Source organism: Agelaius tricolor, unplaced genomic scaffold, assembly GCF_023055355.1.
Source record: "Agelaius tricolor isolate 1412-34295 unplaced genomic scaffold, bAgeTri1.0.p SCAF_43, whole genome shotgun sequence".
In the NCBI taxonomy this organism is placed as follows: Eukaryota; Metazoa; Chordata; class Aves; order Passeriformes; family Icteridae; genus Agelaius; species Agelaius tricolor.
The window spans coordinates 2,203,032-2,227,166 of record NW_027269303.1 but is presented as its reverse complement, the minus strand read 5'-3'; the positions used below and the strand labels follow the sequence as shown (position 1 = coordinate 2,227,166).

Genomic DNA, 24,135 nt, shown 5'->3' with positions numbered 1-24,135 from the left:
CCAGAGCCCAGTCCCTGGGAGTGTTCTCTGGTGGTGCAGTGAGAATTCCTCCACTTTGCAGGTGTGACTAGGTTCATTTTCTCCAAGTCTTTCCGGCCTTGGCTCCTTCCCTCAAAGCCATTGCCCCCCATCCGGATCAGCTCTCCTTCTTCTAACAATAATAAAATGGACAGCGTGGAAGGAGAGAACAAGGAAGCAGGCACTGGCTATGATAATGACAGTAGAGAATACCAGGAGCAGAGTTCAGAAGGAAAAAGTTCTAAGGTAAGGAGACCAAACTAAGTCCTGTGTGGTAGATTTTCAGTTTATGTGCTGGAGGCAGAGCTTGGAGAGCTTTTCCTGTGCTGTGCTGTGCCCAGGGAAGCAGCTGAGCCAAAGAAGAGCTCAGCTGGACACTGCTGCTTCAGGCTGTCTCTGCAATGGGTGTGTAGTGCAGCCTTCATGTCCTCAGTGTGGATCAATAACAGGAGAGGTCTTAGAATGGTTTCTGGGCTCTGCCGTGGTTCTTCCTCTGTCTTATGGCTGAGAAAACACCAACAAGCAGTCAGAGCAGCTAAAGTTGTCCACTCTGGACAGGCTGTTCTCCTAGATTTAGTAAACAATGGGTTTCTTTGAACCATCTCTGTGTCTTGGTGGTGGTTTCTGTCAGCTGTGTCTGTTTAGGATGGAAAAAGGTGTTTGCTGGAACAGGCAGTCCTGCAAAGGCAGTTCCAGGTTGTCTCAGCTTTTGACTTGTACAGCCATGCCCTCTGCACAGTTGTCCCTGCTGCTATTTCAGGACTTCATCAGCTTCTGGGCAGCTGTGTGCTCTGGCATGGCTTTGTGCAGAGGGAAGGGATGGGAGGTGGCCATGGGGAGAGCAGCCCACAGCCCAGCCCCACAATTGCCTTTGCAGCAGGGCCAGGACCTGCAGTTGTTTTGGGTTTGCCATGGGGTGCAGCAGGAGGCAGATGAACAACAGCTTTGGTAGACAGAATGTGCAATCAAGGACTCTGGTAGTTGATTTCAGCCTTGCAGAGAAAGGGCCCAGTGTATCCCTGACAGGAACTGACCCCCTCACTGAAGTTTGAACAGGTCCTGGTTTGGCTCTTTAGCTGGGCCAGAAATGATGGGATATGAAGGAAGGGTGTGCACCTGCCCCTGCTGCCCCCAGCCCATTCCTGGCCATGGCATGGGGGCCCTGGAGCAATGTGGGCAGGCAGAGAGCTTGCAGAGAGCAGCAGGGTAGGGAGCTCTGCTGAACTTCCTCAGTGCCAGGGAGCCGGAGATGATGGATGTGTGGGAGCTGGAGAGCAGCCAGCATCCTGAGAGCTCAGCAGCATCTGGGCTCCAAGGCTGCTGGGGAAGTGCAGGAGGGAAGGGCAGCAGCAGGAGAAATGAGGGGCTTGAGAAAAGCAGGTTTTGGCATCCTGCAGAATGGCTTTGTGGGGACTTGGCTGGAGATGAGCACTGTCTGTGAGACACCTCAGGGGCAGGGAGAGAACAGTGATCTAAAGCCACTGCCATGCCATCCAAAAGGGCAGTGGAGGCAGTGGCACCTCAGAGCATCTTGATGTCAAACATGTGAATGCCAGCTGGGAATGCAGCCACACTTGGAGAAACCTGAGCAGAAGGGGAGAGGTGGCAAATGTGTGACATGGGCTGACCCTCACCACCTTCCTTTCCTAGGTCACCCTTCCTCATCCTGGTCCAAGCTGCTTCATCAGTTTGGCTTTTCCTGCCAGGTCCCAGTTAAATGCATGGCTAAATGTCTTGAAGCATGAATGGGGGCAAGTCTGGATGCTTGATCTGAGCAATGTATTCTACTCTTTCCAGGCTTCCTTGCTCTATTCCATTGGTGGGGATATGAAGAAGGGGTCACTGGCACCACCTTTGATCCCCCCCATAGGCAAGGCAGTGAGTCCCCCTGTGGGCAGCACTGCAGGGTCTCTGGAAAGCTCTCCCCAGCTGGAATTCCAGGAGTCCCAGGAGATGAGGTGAGCCAAGGTGTCTGCTGCTGCAGTGTGCTGTTCAGCTCTCTCTTCCCATCTCGTGTGGTTATTTTGCCCAGTCAGGTGTCCCATGTATTTAGGCAAGCCTCTGTGTATTCACCCTTATGCCCATCTATGATGATCCAGCACAATGTCAAAGGCAACAGCAATGTCCCAAGAGCAGCGGTGGTGGTGGGGAAGAGGAGGCAGGGCTTCAATGCACCTCCTGATGGGTCCTCTGCTGGACTTGGCTATTGTTTCACACAGAACGTGGTCAGCTCTGTGTGACTCCAGCATCTGAAAGCTTAAGGACAATGAATCAGCTTTGCATCCTGTTGGTTTATGGGTTGCATTTCCTCCTTCATCAGAGTGACCATGCTAAGAAGGTTTGCCTCCTTTCATGGTACCCACATTCCCTCCCTTCTCTTTCTAACTCCTCACATGTTCTTTTGTCCTCCATTTTCTCCAGGCCAAGACCCAGCAGCATAAACAAAGAGAACTTTGAACATGCAGGTGGGTACAGGGCATGTCTGTCCTAAAATGACCATTGTAGTCTTGACTCAGAGGTGACATTTGGAAAGCCTGGTTAAAACCCATTGTTTTAAAATTTTCTTTAAATTCATTTCAATTCCTTGATGGGCTCACTGGACTCTCCCAGAACCCAGTCCCTGGGACTGTGCTCCAGTGGTGCAGTGAAAATTCCTCCAGTTTGAAGTGTTGAGTGGCAGGAGCTGGAGTGGTGCCTTGGGGCCCTGGAGATGCAGTGCAGGGCAAGGAAACATTCCTTTCCATCCTGCACATGCCTTTTATCTCCTGCAGCCTTTCTAGTGTCACAATTAGGGTAAAGAAGGCATTTATCATGAAATGAGAGATGTTCCCACTCCTTCCTCCTGCTTTTGAAGAAGAAAACCTTTCCTTGGGGCAGTTTCTGAGCCGAACCCTTTGAGATCTGAAGAGGATTCATGGACATTGTCTGGTTTTGCACTGGCAGAAATCTGGAAATTTCCTATGATAGAAAGTCCTGTTGAATTTTCCAATGAAGGAGAAGGTGGCTTCCAAATGGATGCAGCCTATGCAGGGTGTGAGTTTGTCATGCTGTGACAGCACAAGCCCTCAGCCACCCATGGCAGGTTCACAGTGACAAATCTCTTCCCTGGCTCTCTCTGCCTGTGTCAGTGTTGCAGGCTGAGGCTGGGGCAGGAGATGCCTTCTGCCTTGTCCCTGTCCCTGCCTTGCCTGATCCCTGACAAGTGGAATTGTGCCAGACAAAATTCAGTCCCTGGTGCATCTGGGTCAGGCAATGCTTTCAAGTTGAAAGCCCCAATGACACTGTTGTTGTTCCTGTGTCATCTCTGGGTGTGTAATGATAGGAGAGATGAAACTTGGAGAAATAATTCTGCTGATGCAGAAAAAGGGATGAGATCCCCTGGTCCCTTTGGGGATCAGGGTTAGTTCTGCCAAATCCTGGCTGTGGCCCCTTTGGAATGACTCTTTACTCACTCATATGCAGCTGGAATGCTTAATGCTCAGTAAGTAAGGTGACATTTTTGCTGGATCAATTTTGAACTAGAAATGACCTCTCATTAAACCTTACCTGTCTCACTTTTATTAGTGACCACAGCATTCTACAGGTTGAAAGAGTCCTGGTTTAAGACACTCATCCTCCTTGGCTGCCATATGATTTTATTCTCTGTGCAGCCATGTAAAGAACTAGTTCTCTTAATTCTAACTGCTCTGTTGGAGAGTATTTCAAAATGACCTACCCTCTGCTATTTCCATTAGGAATATTTTGAATTGAAAGTATTAGCCAAGATCAGAAATGTTTTGAGGCAGGTCATGTTTATGTTGTGTTTGGGTGTCTCTGCTGAAAAGACAGCAGGGGATAATAAATGCCTGGAACAAGTAAGTAGAGCAAAAATGGAACTTTGGGATGAACACTTTGTTCCCTACAAAGCCAGGCTCACAGAATACTGGGCACATCTAATGGAGAAAGCAAAGCTTCTTTTGCATTTAAAACGTGGTGCCATTGTGTGTGTCCCAGCACTTCTTTTGTTGTAAAGAGTAATATAAAATCCCAAAAATGCAAAACCCAACCTGGAATTGAGTGGGACCTTTTGAAAACAATTACTTCCTTGCCAGTGTCAGACTCTAGAGAACACTGTGAATTTCCAACTGTTTGGAAGGAAAGGGATCCTGTAGTAGTGGGGAGGCAAGGGGCACCACATGAACTAGTAGAGCCCTTCTCTCTTGGCTTGCCAACTCCATATTGTTCAGAGAAATTAAACTAATGCTCATTTCACGAAAAATAAAAAAAACAAGCAATCTTTTCAGTAACCAAAATATGCTTTGAATTCCTCACCCATTAGATGGGTTGATTGTAAAGGCATGAGTTCAATTAACTCACTTCTTTTCCTGTACCTGAATGTCAGCTTCTTCTGAGCCTACAGCAAACACCCAGAGGAAGAAGGGAAAGAGCTCTTGGTGCAAGACAGGAGCTGGGATGCCTCTGTTCCCAAGGGAACTGGCTGACCTGTTGGGCTTGGAGCCTCCTGTGCCGCAGCCCAGCCTTGGGAATGGAGGTTGGGGCTCCGGGGCGGCTCAGGGGCCTGGGCCCAGGAGCCCCGGCAGAGGCCGCGGAGCAGCGCAGGCCCCAGAGGCACTGCCAGGGAGGACAAGGACAGAGGGGAGGGGGGAGCTGGGCTGCTTGCTGGCAGCAGGAAGGGTCCTGTGGCAGCACAGAGAGGCTGTGCACATTGCCAGGGAACAGCTGTGCCCTGCATGTGCCCCTGCAAGGAGCTGTGCTGCTGCCCCTGGAGCTGCAGGGCTGCTGAGCTGTGGGGCAGGCAGAGGAGCAGGAGGGTGCAGGTGCAGCTGAGCCATTCCTGGAGAGCACAGGGCTCTGGGCTCCCTGCTGTCCCAGGGCAGCCCAGAGGCCAGGCTGTGCCTGTGCTAGCTCTGGGCAAGTGGCTCAGGGTTTTGCCCTGGCCTGCCTCAAGTGTCTGCCAGCAGGAGCATGTTTCCCTGTGCAGCTGTTTAGAAGTTTGCAGGAAATGTGTCCCATGAAATATGGAGCTTCAGATGCTTTAGATTGCGTCGTCACCTCTGTTATATTTTGTGTGTCCATTTTGCTGGCCTGACTGACAGCAGTGGTCCCAAGGAGGTTACCTTGGGATCTGTAGTTTCCCTGCCAATATCCCAAAGGCTTTGACCTTCCAAGGCCCTCCTTTGAAAGAGCCACTAGTTAAGTCTCCTTTTTTTTATTATGCTGACCATTCTGCAGGGGCAAAAAGTCCTGATTTAAGACATTGCTTTTTTTCTACTGCGTTGCCACTTAATTTATCCTCTGTGAAGCTGTTGTATAGAATTGCAACTAGAAAATTATGATGGTGTTCACAGGGGTCTCAGGTTGAGGGAAGAGATGAGGATTTGACTCCATTGTTCAGAAGGCTTGATTTATTATTTTATGATATATATGACATTAAAACTTTACTAAAAGAATAGAAGAAAAACTATACTAAAAGAATAGAAGAAAGGATTTCCTCAGAAGGATTTCCTCTGTGTCCGAGCCAGCTGACTGTGATTGGCCATTAATTAGAAACAACCAACATGGGCCAATCACAGATCCACCTGTTGCATTCCACAGCAGCAGATAACCATTGTTTACATTTTGTTCCTGAGGCCTCTCAGCTTCTCAGGAGGAAAAATCCTAAGGAAAGGCTTTTTCATAAAAGATGTCTGTGACAGAAAATCAGCCTTTAGTCAGGCTGGCCCAAAAGTGGCCCAAGCTCATACAGTTTAGAATGAAAATCCTTGGGGAAAATGAAATATCTAGTGTCAAGAACACAGTTCACATTTGGGTAACACTCCTGCAATGCTCAGATTTTCTTTGAATGTCCTCTAAAATATTCCAACAAAAAGAAGACAATGTTGATCTAAATGCATCCAGGTATTAGAACCTGGGGCTTCTTTCAGGAACCAGAAAGATGATGTTTACTAAAATCAGTGTGAAAAAGGGCAGAAAAGAATCTCTGTCAAGAGCAATCTCTGTCTCTGCCCTTCTCTGTCAGACACAGAGGCTCTCCAGCCTGCAGGGGCTGAGGCCTTCACCATGCAGCAGGTTTCAGTCTGCTGGCCAACAGAGCCATGTCATGTCTGCTGCCAGTAGCCCTTCCCTTGGGAGAGGGTCCAGGCATTGTACCTTGCTGCTCTCAGTCACAATCTCTGTGTCTTGAGAGCTCTGCACTCTGGAACCTGTCTTGCCTGTTGCCCAGCATTGCATTTTTGGGGGCTTGAAGTCTGCCAGAGATTGACACAAAGCTTTGCTTCCATTCCCAGGCCGCCCACTGAGCCAGGCCAAGGAGACAGATCATCCCACCAGTCCTGGTCTAACGAGGGACAGAGAGCTGAGGGACGGCTTTGGAAAGGTAAGGGATAAGGACAGGGGTGAGCAGACTTCCTTTCCAGTGGCTGTTTAGTGCTTGGCCCAAAATGTCACTGAAAATCATCATCTGCCACTCTTGGGGGATGGGGATTCCCTTGGGAATATATTGGACAGCTACAGAACCATTGCTTGGCTATTTCCAGTGGTGCTAAGGTCCCTGGTTTGGAGATGGTGCTAAGGTCATGCCTGAAGCATTCTTTATGTGCAAAGGCTGCTTTTAGAGAAGTTCTGAATGACAGAGCAAGCTACACATCAGTGCACGTGGGCAAAGTGCACCCTTGGAAGCAGAGAAGCAAAGATTCTAATGTTGGGTGTAAGCAAGGCTGCAAAAGAAAATGGGAGAGGTTGATTTTTCCTGGTTACCTTTGTGGCTGTATCTCACAGCCCTCTCATTCTCAAGTTTTCTGCTCATTATCATCAGTGTTTCTGCAACTTGTTTTCACATGACTCCTCCTTTTGGTCTCCTGGTCTGAGAGACCAAGTCCTTCAGAGCCCTTCAGAGCTGAGCTGTTCAGAAGCCAGGAGGTGAGAAACAGCTGCAATTCCTGGCCATGAGTGTTAAGCAACAGCTCATTAGCCCTCCTTGCTGGGTATTGCACATGGTTTTTATTCTCCTGCCATGGCCTGTAGGAACTGAACTGCCTGCTCACTGGCCATGGCAGCTCTTCCTCTGTCTTGGAGCACTCCTATGACTTTGATGCTTCAAGCAGGGCTTCCTGACATAAGTTGCAGTTGCAGCAGTGGAAGGTTGTGGCACTGAAGTGTTCCCCCTCACTGTGTGTAATGGCCAAGGTGAGGACAGGAGACACTCCTCTGAAACTATTGGAATGTGGCTGGAGCTGCATTGAAGCCTATGGCACTCTATGGACTCTGTGCTCCTGATGAGATGTTGTGTGTGGTTTGTGTGTCTCTGCTTGCAGCCTATGATGTATTTCCATTGCACCCAGATCCGTGCTGCTTTGTGTATGTTGGCTCAAAAGAACTTGGAGCGGAAGGACGCAGAGCTTTTCGAGAGAGAGATGAAGAATAGGAGACAAAGCAAAACATCCTTGCAGCCTATTCCTGAGACAGTCGAGCCTGGGGATGCAGCTGAAGCAAGTAAGTGGTGGCTACACTTGTGGTGGTCCTTTTTGACCCTTTGCACAGCATTGCAATCAGACTGGGGAGCTGTTCTGCTTGCATCTGAGTGGAAGCTTGCTTGGGATTGAATTCTGTTTCTCAAAGGAAAATACAGAGGCATGAAGTGTCTTGCCCATGACCTCACTGAGTCAGTAACAGAATATCAGCTTCCTCCCTTGATCTCTAAAGTCTTTTAGAGTAGAAAACTCTGTCTTGCAAAGTACACTGGGGCTTCAGACTCTCTCCTGGAGAGCAGCCTCCAGGGAAGGGGAGTCCAAAAGAATGCTTTTCAACCGGGGTGCAGCCTGGAAGAAACAAAATTCAGCTCCTTGTAATGAAGGCACCAGAGTTCCTTCTCCTGCCACTCCCTGCTGAGGAGCTGGCGCTGTAGAGCTGTGCTGAAGCCCCAGCCAGGGCTTCTGCTGTAGCCCCAGGAGGCAGCAGCGTTCCCGACTGAATCCCGGCTGAGGGGCTCTGCCTGCAGGGCTGTGAGCGCTGCCCGAGGGCGGCAGCGGGGCCCTGAGGAGGCAGCACTCAGCCCCAGGCCAGCACCCAAGGTTATCTGCACTTTGCTTTGGCAACTGCCCCTGCCAGCCTCTGCAACAGGAGAACAAAGGCAAAGCCATGCTGGGTTTCCTTGTTTCTTAGGGAAAGCATAACTGCAGTTTGGCTTTAAGCTAGAATAGGGTAGATTTAGATTAGACATAAGGGAGAATTTTTTTTATAATGAAGGGAATGAAAAGCTGGAAGGGTTTTCCCAGAGAAGCTGTTGTTGGTCCATCCTTGAAGGTGTTCAAGGCCATCTTACATGGGGCTCTGAGGAACCTGATCAGGATGAAGATGTCCCTGCTCACAGGGGTTGGACTAGATAGTGCTTAAAGGTGCCTTCCAACCCAAAATCTTCTAGGACTTGTGCTCATTGTCCCATGTTAGTGTTATACTTGGTATAAAGTGGTATTTCATTGTTATACTTGAAGTTCTTTGGGATAACAAAGAGATGTTACGCAGCTCCAGCAAGTTTTCTGGCCCTTTCCATCATCGCCCTGTCCAGCATTCTCCCCTTACAAGCTCCTCTTTGGCCCCTGCAGCCTTTAGCCTACCACCTGTTGATGGCACAGCTTCTAGAGTGCAGAGAACACACCCTGGTGGTGCCTTGAAGAAGGAGGTCGTGAGGAAGCAGGACAACATTCCCTTACTGCCCAATACACCCATCATCCATGGGGATGGCAGCTTCCCACACAGCTCCTCAGGTAAACCTGCTCCGTGGCAGCTTTTTCCACACGGGTTTGTCCTTGCACAAGGAGCACAAACTGCCTCCTGCCTCAGCCAGCACTGCTGGGATCTTGGCTCCATAGTCTGTCCTGAGAGTGAACAGCAAATCTACTTTTGAGTGACTCCAGCTTGGAAGTACTGGAGCAGTTGGTTCTTAGAGATCCATTGGAAAGTTGAGCTGAATAAAGTAGTGGTAAAGGCCTAAGCTCTGGCTTTTGCCCATCCTGATCGTCCAAACTACAGCACTGGTGCCAGGAGGCAGCTGGGACTGCAGGGATGAGCTGCAGGGCAGTCTGCCAGGCTGTGCTCACTGTGCTCGTATGAGAACCACCAGGATCAGTTGTTCACTCACCATCTGGGCACCTGTGGCACTTGGGAGCTGGCGCTGTGGGGGCAATTGTCAGCTTCAGCCTGGAGCTGGGCCCAGCTAGGGGAGGCTGGGAGCAAGCAAGGAGCCCCAGGAGCCAGACAGCAGGGAAGCCTCTGAGCCAGCGCCAGTTTGTAGCACATGGAGCCCTGGCTGGGAGATGGGGCTGAGGCCGCTCCATGGCGGGGCCTTGCCCAGGGCTGCAGTGCCCATGGCCGACCCTCTCCTCACAGTGACCTCGCAGACGGCCCCTGGTGCCAAGCGCCGAGAGGAGCCGCTCCGTGGGCGTGGGCGGAAGGACAGAGCCTCTTCAGACCCACAGCAGTCCTTGCAGGAGGCAGTCTCCTTGCTGGGCAGCGATGACTGGTAAGAAAGGCCCCGTTCCCTCTGTGTCCCTCTCGGCGTTAAGGTCGGTCAGAAGCGTGTCTTGCTCGTGCCTCGGAGCCCCGAGAGCCCAGAGGGCCAAAGGGCACTGGTGAAACCCCTGCAGAGCAGGGAGAGGATGAAGATTGGAGAGCAGCCTTTTCTTGGCCTTGCTCTGCAGCAGTGCTGCAGCTGCAGCAGGTCCGTGCTGTTTCCTCGCTTTGCCTGCTGCTCCATGGAGCTGCAAAGGAAACCTTGAGGGAAGAGAGAAAGCTCTGGAAGGAGATGATTTGCTGGCTGAAGGCAGAAGCAGGATGGCAGAAGTTTTGAGTGTAGAGATTTGGGTGCCTTGGGCCACTGGCCCAGTGGGACTGAGTAAGATTCCTCTCTGCTCCCACTGCTGACAGCAATGGCAGGTGACAGGGTCTCCCTGTGACCTCCTGCATGGGAGTCCCAGAAGCAGCTCCAGGGAATTCCTTTTTCTGAGAAATGGACTGAGTTGTGCTTTCAAGTCCCTCAGCCTGCCATTACTCCTGAAGGGCTCATGGCAGAAGAGAAGGAAAAAGAAAGAAAACCCTCTAGGAATCTTGCACTTTTGGAATTCAACTTTTTACCTCTCACTGCTTCATATGGACCTGAGATGTTTTGCCAATACTCCCAATGTGTCCCAAAATTATACACAGGCAGAAGGAGGTCCAGAGGTGATAACCCTACAAATTTTAGCTGATACTGGTTTTCTTTTTGATGTCTTTTTTTATCACTCCCTGGTGGATGCTTCATTCACACAGGGGTAAGGACTCCATTCACACTGGGATAAGCATGAAAAATTTGCCACAATGCATCTCCTTGTGCAGTCACCTTTGTTTTGCCCTTTCACTTCTGCTTTCTCTTCCCCATTTCTCTTTGGTGCCCTGTGAGGTGCAGAGAGCTTCTGCAGGTGTGGGGGGTCTGGATGGCACTCAGGGGTGCCTGTGGGATCGGTCACCAGCCCTGGGCTGCAGCCCTGATGCCTCACAGACCTTCCTGTAGCTGAGGGCTTGCACAAAGCAAGTGCTCAGAGACAGAGTTGTTTGCACCTTTTAAATAACTTGTTGCTGTTGTGGGGGTTGTTTTAGGTAGGGAGTTTTGGGAAAAGCCAGAGTTTGCCCAGAGTTTGCCCAGGGGTGGAATCTTCTGGGTCATCCTGCTGCTTTTTTGGGGAATGTGTGAGGTGGAGTGGAGGGGGTGACAGAGAGGCTGAGATTGTAGAGTGGAAACTGAGCTCCAGAGTGGCAGTGCAGACTCTCCCTGCTGAATGCCTGCTGGGGCTGACAAAGAAGGAAAATGCCCCAATAACAGCCCGGTGGCACTGTGCCTCAGGGACAGGTACAGGGAGGTGACAAGAAACAGCAGCATGGCCCGGTCTCACAGCTTCTAGGAAGCAGTGACAGAGGGGCCTCATGTGCCAGAGATTTCAGAAAGGCTGTCTTCTTAAATGGCCACTCTGAAACCCCTCTCTTTGCCTCTTGGGTTTGTGAATGCTTTTGACAGCCACAGCATCCTGGGGCAACGTGTTCCAGGATTTCAATAAGCATTCCTTGAAAAGCACCTCCCATTGTTCAACTGAGCTGCCAGCCTGGTCATTTCAGAGGGTGCTGCCTTGGTGGAGAGAAAAATCAATCTTCTGCCTTTCAGGGAGCTGAAGGAGAAGGGACTCTTCACCATCAAACACCTGGCTGGGTCCCATTCAGAGGTCCTGCTTTGTAGACTTCGTGACATTTGCTTGGCACTTACCAGCGAGGTGAGAACATTGTTCTGAATTGTCCCCCATACTTCATACACGGTGTGTAGAGTAGGTATGTGCTTGCTCATCTCCATGTGTGCTCAAGGTCTGCCTTCATTTCTGGTTTTAGACCTGATATTTCTAATGTCTGTCAGCTATCTGTAGGATCCGTGGGTACATGCAGCTGTATTTACTGGTAGGTCGGGTATCTGACACTCATCTTTGAGTGTGGTGCCTTTATAATGCAATGTGCAAAGGCAGAAACTGAGACACTAATAACATTATTTTCCAGAGTCCCAATCCCTGCCCAAACTGTAATTCAACACTGCAAATTATTCTGTAGACCAGAGCCTGTGTTTTCTGTTTCCTGGCTGAGTACTTCAGCTGCTGGTGTTGCTTTTTTGAACAGGAGCACCTGACTCTTTAATCTTTATGACTTGTGCCTTTATGATCTGAAAGCAGCTCTTGCTTTAATTTTCTAGTAAAAGGGCCTAAAATCAAAGCTGTGGACATTTTAGAAGGGTTAAGTAGAACACTTTGGTCAAATTTTTTTTAGGCCTGCAGTAAGCAGGTCTGAGGCCAGAAATTGGTGCCAAAGTAAGTGCCTTTCTGTGCTTGTGCTCTCCTGCTCTTCTTGTACTTGTATGTTTCTCTGGACACAGTGGGATGTGTTGTCAATTCCTGGGACTTCTGTTGAAGGCAACTGGTTTTCTTTTCAAGGTGATTCTTATACTTCCCCTCATGACTTCCCCAGGTGACCAACCTCCGTTCCAAGGTGTCCTACTCTGCCATTGTCACTCTGGGAGAGCTCTTTGTGACCTTGAAGAAGGACATGGACTCTGAGGTGGATGAGGTTGCTCGGGTCCTTCTCCAGATGGTGTCCAACTCACCAGAATTTGTTCAGAAAGCAGCCAGTCAGACCCTGGGGATCATGGTGGAGAATGTGACTCCTGCACGAGCAATGGCTGCTCTCATGGACATGGGAGTCAAGTAGGTTCTTCTTTTAGTGATGTTCTTCACCTTCGTGTGTGTGGGAGGGAGAAGGGATGAGACAGAGAATGGGAATGGTGGGAGGGAAAGGTCCTATATCCTGCATCTTCTGTGGACTCAGTGACTTGATTCTCTGACCACCCTCACTTCTTTCCTCTTGTCACCTATTTCTGCCCTCCTGCAGCCTATTAGTTCTCAGAATCACAGAACTGTAGAATATGGGGAGTCGGAAGGGGCCCATCAGGACCATCAAGTCCAGCTCCTGGCCTTGCACAGAACAGCCCAAGGGTCACACCAAGTGCCTGAGATTGTTGTCCAAATGCTTCTTCAACCCTGTCACCACTGTGACCACTGCCCTGGGGAGCCTGTTCCAGTGCCCAGCCACCCTCTGGGTGAAAAACCCTTTTTCCTGATATCCAAACTAAAGCTCCTCTGACTCAGCTTCCTGCTGCTTCCTGGAGTTCTCCCAGTCCGTCAGATTTTCCTAGATATGGTGACTGGTGGGGAAGGGAAAGTGCCTGCAAGGGCCAAGGATAGAGCCTTGTGCTTTTGTGGGAAGAGGGACAATTGCAATTGCAGCTGTGAGCAGTGTTTGGTATTTCACAGCACTAACCACAGAGGCCCTGGGAAAACCACCTATCCTCATGATGCCATTAACTTGAGAAATGAGGAGGGTCCTTGCTGGGGCATGGAGCACATGGGGGACAATCTGCTGGGTGTGGCACAGCCTGCACAGCAGGGGCAGCTCCTGCCAAAGGAGTCTTGTATGACTGTCCTGGCCTTAGAGCTCTACTTTCCATTCAAACTGATGTTTCGTGTTAGCCTTGAGATGATGAATCACTCTAAAGGCACCTTCACAGGCCGAGTGCCATGGGACAGTTGAAGCAAATGCTGCCTTAAATGTTGGTGATAGCTCCCAAGAGACACTCTCTAGAACAGGACAACCTGGCTAAACTGCCTGCCACCCTTTCCCCAGTTTTGGAATAGGGAAAAACATTCAGATGGATCCATTGCCAAGCCTCACAGAAGAAACAGGCTGCATTGCTGGATATTCTGCAACTTCATGGCCCACAATGTGTTTTCCCTGCATTTGTTGTTTTCCAAAGTTCTGCAGATTTGGGGATAAATGGGTGGAAAGAGCCTCAATCCTGCTGCAGCTCTGTGTACTGGGTGCCCTTTGATGGGTCAGCATCAATTGTCCTTAATTTCTAAATTATTCATCTGTCACCTATTTCTTTAATCTTTCTCAGAATAAATACTGAGAAAGAAATTGAGTATCAGACAGTGCAGGGAGGCTGAATTCCTCCCTCTTCCGTGCAGGCAGGCCTTGTGTACCATGCTAACTTTGTGTTTACCTGAGGACAGAACCTTCTGCAGGTGTCTGAAGGTGCAGGGAGAGCCCAGGCTCCTTCCCCCAGCAAGGGCAGGGAGCAGGCTCTGGCCAAGGCCTGTGCTGCTGCTGCTCCTGGTCCCTGTGGCCCAGGGTTTGCTCTCTCCTCCCCAGCAGCCGCCCCGCCCCGGTGCGGAAGCGTGTGGCCCAACTCCTCCTGTCCCTGATGCAGAGAATTGGAGCCACCAAGCTCGCAGGCACAGCCAGGGCTGAGAGGCTGGCACACGTGGCAGGGAAGCTTGCTCAGGACTGTCACAAGGACACAAGGTAATGATCTTCATTTCACCTCCTAAAACAGCAAAACTGTTTTGTGTCTGGCTATAAAGGTGAAACCACACAAGAGTGGAAACTAAAGGGAATATGAAGTTACCTCATGGTGTGAATCATGGAATATGCTGAGTTGGAAGGGACCCATCAGGGTCATGGAGTCCATCCCCTGGCCATGTGCAGTGACCCCAAGAGTCACTCCATGTGCTTGAGAGCATTGTCCAAACACTTCTTGAGCTCTGTCAGCCTTGGCACTGTGACCACTGCTCTGGGTTGCCTGGGCAAATGGCTGTACTGGGAAACCTGAGGTTGGCCAGCAAAAAGGAGCATTGCCAACTTTTTCCTGTGGCTTGAAGGATTCTTTACTGAGATCAAAAGAGCTCAGATCAGCCAGTCCAACACTTTTGTTTGGCCTTAGGTGCACAACACAAAGCCAAAGTGTTGGCTAATGTTCATCACTGAAGGATCCCAAACATCCATTTCTCATTAACTTCAGACTTTCCTAGAAATATTTCAGAGGTCTTCAGCCAACATATTCAGTCTTTCTAAACCTGTTCTGCAGATTTCTAGAATGCTGTTATCTGTGGCTCAGTGAACTCCACATTTCTTCTTGAAGAAAACTGTGGCAAAATCAACCCAAACCACCAAAATCCCCTTCCTTTGATGATGAAATCCCCATGAATAGCTGCCAAGAACACCAGAGCAACTAGCTGCCCCTGTGCAAACACATAGTATAGAATAATCAATAGGATGCATGAGGTGTTTTGTTCTGGCTTCCCTGCCAGTTAAAGAAAGGCAAATTATTGTGCAATGGCAGCAAGACACTGCTAATAGGCTCTGACAACAAAGCAGATGTGTTTTGCTTGTTCCCTGAGATCCTTTGATGCCACAGAAGCACACCCACAGTTTCAGAGTGAAATGGTATTTTTCTGTTGCCCCACATTCTCCTCTTGCCTCTTGTGTTCAGCTGACAGCACTGTGCAGTGTCAAGTGAGGTAAATCTCCCTCTTTGCTGAGCAGGTAATGCCTTCTTGTGCAAGGATTGCACCTGATGAGTTTAAGGTATCAGCCTTTTCTGTTAACACTCTTCCTGTGTTTGTTCACTTTTCTTTTGTTTCCTTTCTTCCTTCATGCCTTCCTGCCTTCCTTTTTGCCTCCTTCCTTCCTTTCTTCTGTCCTCCCTTCCTTCCTTCCTTAGGCATTATGGACAGGAGATGGTGAAGATGTTGCTCAATCATCAACAATTTAAAAAGCTTTTGGAACAATCTCTTTCCACCCGTGACCTGGAAGATATTCTGACAAGAATCAAGAAGAAAGTAAGTGCTTGGCAGGAGAAATGTCTCCTTTGTGCAAGTATTGCCACTGCTAATATGAGATCAAACATACCCAATCTGTCTTTAGCTCATTCCTCTTCTGCTGAATCATTTTGCTGCTGGGAATGAGCTGTTAATCCTCAGCCTGTTCATCTGCAGATGACAAAGGAATTGATATTATTAGGGAAAAAGTGGGGTTTTGAATATTTTCAATATCAGTCACAAAGAGGAAAGGGAAAGAGGAGAAAATGAGTTTACATTTAAGCGTAAGCCCCCACCAGTCTCTCCCTACTCTGCCCCTGTAAAGGAATTAAGTGAGAATTGTGCTTCTGAACATAACAGAGTCTTTGCAAAGGACACTGGAAATAGTAGTACCAAGAAAATTTGCAAATACACAAAAGATGTCCAAGTCAATCCTAGTTACTTCAATTACTGTCTGTCTTTTGGGAATGCTGCCCTGCTGTCAAGCCCTGTGGAGCTGGAAGAAGCTTGGTGAATTCAGCAGCATCCAGTGGAAAATCCTTTGTTTGCTTGGGGGGGGGGGGGGGGATTTTATTTTTCTATCGACATTATAGAAGGGAGCCTGCCTTTGTGCAGGCACAGGGAGAGTGAGTGTTGAACCAAATCGACTTCCAACACAATGGGCCAACCCCCAAAGAGTCCAGTTTGTTCTGCTGCTTCCTTCACCAACACTCATTGCCTGCCAGTTTGCATTATTCCCATTTATGCTCAAGACTAAGGAATTTGGGATTTTATATTGCTGCTCAGTCTGGTAGCACCCATAACCTGCCTTGGGCTACTGAAAACAAAGAGTTGGCATCACTGAATCTCTGGTCTGTTTCCATCTGTAAGTTAGGAAATGTTTCCCTAAGCCTTGGTAGCAGTGATCCTGGTTCTAACTTGTGTTTTCAACAGGGAATTTCCAATTTTATACTCCAAAGACTGATGGGGTTTCTCTATGTCTTTGTAGGGGATGGCAAACCAGAAGGGTGAAGGCCCATCTGTCAAGGAGCCGGTGAAGGAGAGGAACGGTGGCCCAAAGAAGCCCCAGGCCACGTTGTCTTCTAGCAAACGGTACTGAGCACTTTTGTTAGATGAGACAAAGCACATGACAAGCTTTACATGTCTCTTCCTCAGGAAAAACTTTCTGGCAGAGATGACCAGTGCCACAGATTGTTTCCTTTCCCTACAAATGCTCTAGGATAAAAAATATCTACTTCTGCATTGTGCTGAACACAACTTCTCTGGAGGGGTTTCCACAAAAATGGAGAGACAAAAAGACACCCATTGGTTGCAGCTCAGACGATGCAGTGCAGTGGCAAGGGCAGTGTTGTGGAGGCTGGGAGAGGGCCAAGTTTCTGCTGCCTGACTTGGGACAAGTAAATTCAAAGGGCTTTGTTTTCATCTGAGTGGAGTCTTTCAAATGGGTGTTTTGATGAGAAATCTCAGTCTGGAAGCAAGATGCCATTCCACAAAGATGCAGTTCTCATCCATGTGGTTTGGCCTGGCTGAATCATGGTTTTCTTACACTCAAACAGTATCAAGTTTGAGTAGTAAGGAGCAAGGCAATTCCTGAACAACTTCAGTCAACAGGTGTCTCAATGTGGACTTTTTGTCTTGATATTCCTGTCCTTCATGTAATTTGCTTGATGGACAGCATGTTTGGTTTATTTCCCCCTGTGCTGCAATCAGCATTTAAGACAGGAATTGCTCCTTGCTGTCTCTTCATGGCAGTTGCAGAGCTGCTTGTACCTCTTCTCCTCTGATAACAAAATTTAGCTCTGTCCTGCTCAGCAGTGGCAGGAAAGTGACCACATGCCTCAGTAGCACAGCTAGCATCTTCCCGTGCTCATGGAAGAGACAGGTTGATCAGGAGAATTGTTCCCAGTGGGTTTGTTAACCTGTGCATCTAGGCTCTAGGGAAGCAAATGAAATGTGAGTGGAGTGTAGTTCTGGGATGTCTGGCTTCCGTTTTTATCTCTCTTACTGATTTTCTGAATCCTTCAAATATAGCCCTGTTTATCTGTTCAGATGCATCTGAGCTACTTTTCCAGATTGTCATGCCTGGTGTAGAGACACTTCTCCAGAGTGATGAGTTTCCTTATTCTAAGACACACATGTCCCTTATGAGGAAGCATTTAGACTTGGAAGCAGTGTCTCTCTTTCTCCACAAAGCAATGTGACCTGTGTGCCCTGGCAGCCATCTGAAGATAGATCAGATGCATCTCATCCTTGGTTTTCCTCAGTGAGCTCCAGCAAGAATGTTACTTGCAGATTGTCTCCGGTAATCATTGTCATGAGGTCCACATTGTTCTTCAGACCCTCATGACTTTCCAGCTTGAAATCACATAATAGGAAAGCTGCTCAAGATGTTTTGCTCACAATTAACTGAAGGTATTGTCTGTGGCTGCAGCTCTCTCCATAGAGAGCAGCAGGCACAACTTTCCCAGGCATTGTTCTGGGGAAGGCTGTGAGAAGATCAGAGAAAAGAATCAGAAACAATTCTTATCTGCCCTTGCTGCGCCTGTTGTTGTGAACATGTGGAATGTGTTATAGAGATTTGTTAACTAAAGGGTAATTTCTTAATTGGCTACTGGTGATGGTGTTTTGGATTCAATTGACCAATCTGGTCTGTCTGTATCAGACTGTCTGTAAGGGTGATGAGTTTCTGTATAGTATAGTATAGTATAGTATAGTATAGTATAGTATAGTATAGTATAGTATAGTATAGTATAGTGTAATAAAGTGATTGATCAGCCTCAGCTTTCTGGAATCATGGAGTCAATGCTAATTATTTCCTTGACAGGGATGCCATGCTATGATAATTATCACCAACAGGTCCTCATTTGGTTTTATTTTCCAGGGTGAAATCTCCCTCTGATGGACACCTCCTACACTGTGCAAAAGCCCAGGTCACGTCACCTCCAGCTGTGGAAGAAACGGAGCTGCTGCAGAAGCTTTACCATCTCCTGGAAGCCAAGGGGTTTCAGACAAGGATGGAAGGAGTGGAACTCCTCCTAGACATGTGCAAAACCAGCCCCCAGCTCATCTCCACCAACATTGTCCAAGTACGTAGGGTATCTTCACTGCTCCTTTCCTTTAGCTCCTTTCCTAAGCCTGTAGCAGCAAAGTTAATTCAGTGTGTCTTGGCACTCTGTCCTGGCTGTTTGGGACATGCTGGTCCCTCTTACCCAGACAAATGTAATTCAGGTCCAGTCTTCAGGAAGTGTTATTTCAGTCCAGCTGTATTTGCCTGGCAGGTGCCTATTGATGCTGTTCATCAGATGATGGCAGAATTTTCTGCTGGTGTAACTGCTGCTGTCTCCTACTCCCAGTTGGGTTAAGTGAAGGAAATCCAGCCCCTGAAAGCATGGCAATTGTTCTCTAGACCAAAAATGGGTTTGCATAGGGAAGAGAAGTATCAGGCTGAGTTGGTTTAAACCCAGTTGGTTTTTCAAAAACAACAATTCTATATACTCCATCTTGTCTTACACAGGCACAACTCTGGCTTCTCATTTCCATCCTTGTTCCTATTCCTCTTGGTAAAGACAGTGCTCACCCTTCTTGGGGGGTCTTTTTTTCTCTTTGGAAAAGGATGGAAACAGCTAAGGACTCATCTCTGCCTTCTCCTCCCAGTAGCTGCTTTTTCCCTTTTTCCAGGAAAAGGTGCCTGATAATGTGGCTGTCAAGGGACTGAACCTGCTCTAATGAGAGCTGTACAGCACATTCCATTTCAGAAGTCCACCTGTTACTTAGAGAAATGGTCTGGATCCTGGAAGAGTTGATCAGAGCCCTGCACTTCTCCAGACACTGGCTCTGAGACAAACAAAATAAAACTTAGATCTTCTCCAGCCATAGTTTTGGCAAAATCATAACTGCCCTCAGTACTTGAGGCAACTGTGTAGAAAACCAGGCATTGTAAACATCTGCTTCCATTCAAAGCAAAGGTACTCTTTAGCATTAATAAATGGAATTGATTTAATGATTTATAGATGGAGAGAAATACCATAGGGGCTACTCTGTCCCCAGCCCAATCTCTTAAAAACAGAAGAAAATCTTTCAACCAGCATGAGGTTGCGCCACTATTCCAGTGAGTGGCCCACAGGAAAACAGTGAAATTGTGCAAGCGAGTGCTGACCTGACAGAAAGGATCACTTTCATCTTTGACATTGCTGACTGCTACAGCCACTCTTCAAACAAGGACATTTGAATCCAGCTTTCACGTTGCTTGTTCTCTTCACAGATTTTTGATTATTTTGTCCTGAGGATATCTGACAGCCACAAGAAAGTGAAGCAGAGGGCGCTGGACGTGCTGGCTGAAATCACAGGAGCCCTGAAAGATGCCTTGAACCCAGTGATCATTGGTTTGGTGGAAGGAATAACAAAGAACCTGAACTCAAAGGATCCCAGGGTTCGTGCTGCAGCTGTGAAAGCACTGGAAGAATCCATTGCTCATTTGGGTAAGGCTGAGCCCTGGCAGGGACTCTCCTCAACTGCATCTCTGTCTCTCCTGCACAAGAGAGCGCTGAGTGCCTTGACAGCTGCTCTTGTCTGTGGAACACTCCAGCTGACACCCACCAGAAGCTGTGCATCTGCAGTCCTTATGCACCATCCCCAACAGGCTGGAGTGTGCAGCAGCATTTCCCAACAGTCCCAGGCTCCCTTGGCTCTGTGCCACTTGTCTGAAGAGCAAGTCCTGGGCTACAGCTTTGCTACAGTTCAGAGGCAAAGGGGGTTTGGAGTGTGCTTGGGCCCTGTCTGACTTCCCAAATGAACAGCTTTGCTGTTGGCATGAAGGGACACTGGCCCATCAGAGCTTCTGCAGAGCAGCCACCTGCAAGGCTCTACATTAGAGGCATCAGCTGCCTATTTTCCACTTTTCTTCTTTGTCTTCCATGTTCAAAGGGGAACTTATGATTCACCAAGTTCATTTCTTTAGAACAAACAGGTATAAACCCAGCTGTCAATGATGCCTTGTTCCACATGTTGTTTTGCATGGGGCAAGATGGCCACAGCAATTAACTACATAGGCAAGGGCTGCTCTAAATTCCTCTGCCACACAGATTTATGTCAGCTCTGAGAATGCTCACTGGGGAAATATGCCTGAAAAAAGGAGTGTTGAAGAGGCAGGTCTTCAAGAGGAGTTTCCACTTTCTCCTCCCCAGCTGCTCTGTAAACTCAGGAGCTGCCTGACTCAGTGCCTTTCTGTGACCCAAGTATGGGCTTCTTCCTTTTTGTTCTGGGATGCAAAACCTTTTCACTGCTTCCATGTGACTGAACTCTTGAGGTCCCTGATGTGAAATGTTTTAACATAGCTCCTGCTACAGCAGACAAGTTTGGATTTACAAATGTGAAAGGAGAGCTTTTCTTTTGGAATTTTAAACCCTGCCAAGCAGGCTGGAAGGAAAGAAGAAAAGGATTCAAAAATCCACAGAAATGTACTTGATTTTATAAAATGGGGTTGGCCCTGCCCTTTCCCTTCTCACTGTCCTTTCTCCTATGACCTGAGAAAAGTGAGCAGAACCATGTGTTTCCCTTGTAGATCATGTGTCACTGCTGAAAGAGTTCAGCTACCAATGGAATCACCTGAGTGGCCAAGCTCTGCTGGATGTCACCGAGTGTATCACAGGTATGGCCTCCCCTTCTAAGGCAAGAGCTCTGCCCAGGGAGTATTGACAGGGAATGCCTGTGAACAGACAGCAGAGCAGCTCCTCCACATCAGAAGGTGCTGAGCTTGTCCCTGCTGCCCAATAGCCCAGGCAGGTGGATTTGGCAGGATTTCCCTGGCTGCTGCAGAGCTGGGCAGCATCTGAGATGGGGGCAGCGCTCGGCCTCGGGGCTGAGCTCTCACTGGGGCATCTCAGAACCACCTCCAGCAAAGGGAGGGGCTGAAAATACCCCAGCTGGCTCCTCTCTGGGAAGCTCAGGGACATCTGTGATCTTTGAGGGGAAATGGTGGCAAATGCTGTTTCAGGGCATCAGTTTGTTCTGTCCTCACAAAATTCTTGTTTTTCTGTTGGAAAGTTTTGAGGCTGAACCGTGCAGAGCCTGGGGGTCACAGCTCAGGTCAAAACTCAACAGAGGCATCAGAGGCAGGGGTTTAGTGCAAGGCAGCCTCTGGGGCACAGGGACAGAAGCAGAGTGCTGAGGCTCCCTGCCTGTGCTGTCAAAGTGGCTTGGACTGAGCCTTTCAGGGTGTGCAAACAGTGTCTGCCTGTGCCAGCGCTGTCCAAAATGCTACAAATGCAGCTGATAATTGATTCCTCAGAGGAGCTTGCTATGTCAGCAAGAGCCAAGGAATGGAAAAAGGATAATCTCAATATATAGTAGAGAAGATGATTGATTGCCTTGCTTTACCTGGGGCTAAATCCACTGCTAATTATGCCAACATCTTTAAATGCAAGGTTTAATACACTTTGTGTCTCCATTAGGAATCTCAAAAGGGCATGTTCGGTGATTGGGAATGTCAAAGGCCCTTTAGAGAGCAATTGAATAAAGTAGATCTCCAGCAATAGGGAATTTAGTTTAGCAGTTCTTTTGATCTCTTTTTCAAATAAAGGAATTAACCATAAATTAGGAGTACTTTAGAAAGAGCAGATGTTGTCTCTGAGATTTAGTAGGAACAGACAGCTGTTCCTCACGTTCAGTAGTCACCAATGTCTTTAATTGCATTTAAACTCAAATGAATTCTCATTTTAAAATGGGTACCATAAAGGGTACCATAACCCTTTCCTGCTTAGCAGAATTGGTTTTGGGTACTTGCAGGAACTCTTTCAATGTTGATGACTGGTGGTGGATTAACAGCATAGAGAAAATGAAGTCTCTTCCACCACAGAATATTAAATGGCTGCTAGATAACATTTTGTCTGATCAGAAAATAAGAATGGTCTCCAGAGCCATTCAGGTTTTGGTCTCTCAGCCAAATCTGCCATGCAAGAAGCCTGTTGGTAGTAAATTTTTGTCTGTGTTTGATATAGTTCAGTTCAAAAAATGGGCAGAGAGCACATTTCAGAGACAATATGAGAAAACACTCGTGTTTTGGTTGCATTTCAGTCCCCTGTGTAGCATTTTTCTTTCTCTATGCCCCTATTTCAGTGGACATTAAAAGAAAAAATGCCATTAACATTGGGAGGGGAAAGTGGCAATAAAATGTGGAGATGCTCAAATGCCACAGCAATGGGATCTGGGTAATTCTCTAAGACACCCTGAGGTTTGAAACAGCTGTTTCTTGGAAGCCCCAAAAGCATTCTGCCAAAGACACCAGCTGGTCACTGATGTTTCCAATCCAGCGGTCAAGGAGCAGCCATCTCTGCTGGGCTGGAGTTTTGAGGTGTGTTCTAATCCTGCCCTTTGCTGTGTGCCACTGAGCACAGGGAAGAGCCAGATTAGACATTTGGAACTTGACATCAAAGTTACAAAAATGGAATCATCCCTTTATTAGAAATCTCTCCATTTCCTCTCTATGGTGCATTTCCAAATCTTCAGTGTGGGTTTAGACAAGTTCCTAATGGAAATAAAAGGCAGTTGGACGTTTCATTCATTGTTCATGCAGAAAGAGATTGTGAAATAATTTAATAAATGTGCAAAGTCTGCCACAGGGACAAGGCTCTGGTTGGAGCAATTAGTCCTGAGGGGTTGGTGGCTCTGTTTCCAGGATGATCAGCTGCTTTGCCCGTTTCTGGATCAAGGGGCTCTGTGTGCCATTTGGCTGATCTTGGCCAGAGAGGCTTGCCAGAAGCAAAAGCAGAGGTAGATCCTTGTTTGCATTGAGGTTGTGGCTAAGGAGCTGTGTCTCTGTCCCGGCAGTGCTTGTGCAGTGGGTCCATGCCAGGAGCCCTGCAGTCGTCCAGCGCGACGCCCTGCCCGTGCTCTGGTCCTTCCTGGAGAACAAGGCGCTGCCCGTGCGGAGCGCCAATGTCCGCACCGTGGCCACCAAGCTCGCCTCTGCCCTCTACAAGGTGATGGGCACCCAGCTGAAGAAATGTGCTGCCAGCAAGCCTGCACACGTGCGGGAAAACCTCTCCAAAATGCTGGGCTGGTGAGGGCGAGATGTTCTCCAGAAGGCTGAGGAAGCGCTGAGTTGGACACCCTGGATTTGCCTTTTTAGCTGTGCCAAAAAAGATGAAATCCAAAGGAAGGGTTTGCATCTGCCCCTGCTCTCTCCATTGCCCTTCCTGGTCATGGCATGGGGGGCCTGAAGCAGCTCCAGGTGGAGGACAAGGTGAAGGGAATCATGGCTCAGCCTCACACAGAGGTGAGGGGGGAGCTGGGCCAGTCTCTGTTGGGAGGAAGGGTCTTGTGGCAGCCCAGAGAGGCTGTGCACATTGCCAGGGAATAGCTGTGCCCTGCATGTGCCCCTGCAAGGAGCTGTGCTGCTGCCAGTGCCCCTGGAGCTGCAGGGCTGCTGAGCTGTGGGGCAGGCAGAGGAGCAGGAGGGTGCAGGTGCAGCTGAGCCATTCCTGGAGAGCACAGGGCTCTGGGCTCCCTGCTGTCCCAGGGCAGCCCAGAGGCCAGGCTGTGCCTGTGCTAGCTCTGGGCAAGTGGCTCAGGGTTTTGCCCTGGCCTGCCTCAAGTGTCTGCCAGCAGGAGCATGTTTCCCTGTGCAGCTGTTTAGAAGTTTGCAGGAAATATGTCCCATGAAATATGGAGCTTCAGATGCTTTAGTTTTGCATGGTGGCCGCTGTTAAACTTTGTGTCTCCATTTTGCAGATCTGGCTGGTTACAGTCTTACCGAGAAGTTTTCTCCAGACACTTCTGATGTTCCCTCACCCACAAAGTCCTCGCCTCCCGTCCAGAAGAGCTCTCTTTCCTCCAAGCTCAGGAAGAAGCTGCTGCCTGCATGAAGAGTCTTTGAAGAATAGGATTGATGCATTAGGCTTCA

At 48.6% G+C, this 24,135-nt stretch overlaps 2 protein-coding genes across 2 annotated transcripts in view; both read left to right on the top strand.

Moving 5' to 3' along the window:
- LOC139604076 (uncharacterized) overlaps positions 1-24,135 on the top strand; it is a 1,261,625-nt gene that overhangs the window by 550,489 nt on the left and 687,001 nt on the right.
- Positions 166-23,296, top strand: LOC139604047 (TOG array regulator of axonemal microtubules protein 2-like). The gene is made up of 16 exons (XM_071455034.1): positions 166-264; positions 1,816-1,976; positions 2,440-2,483; positions 6,306-6,394; positions 7,332-7,509; positions 8,619-8,780; positions 9,403-9,535; positions 11,207-11,312; positions 12,049-12,284; positions 13,789-13,941; positions 15,140-15,257; positions 16,225-16,328; positions 18,118-18,322; positions 19,498-19,714; positions 20,797-20,883; positions 23,061-23,296. The coding sequence occupies exons 1-16, from the start codon at positions 166-168 to the stop codon at positions 23,294-23,296; spliced, it is 2,328 nt and encodes a 775-aa protein (XP_071311135.1).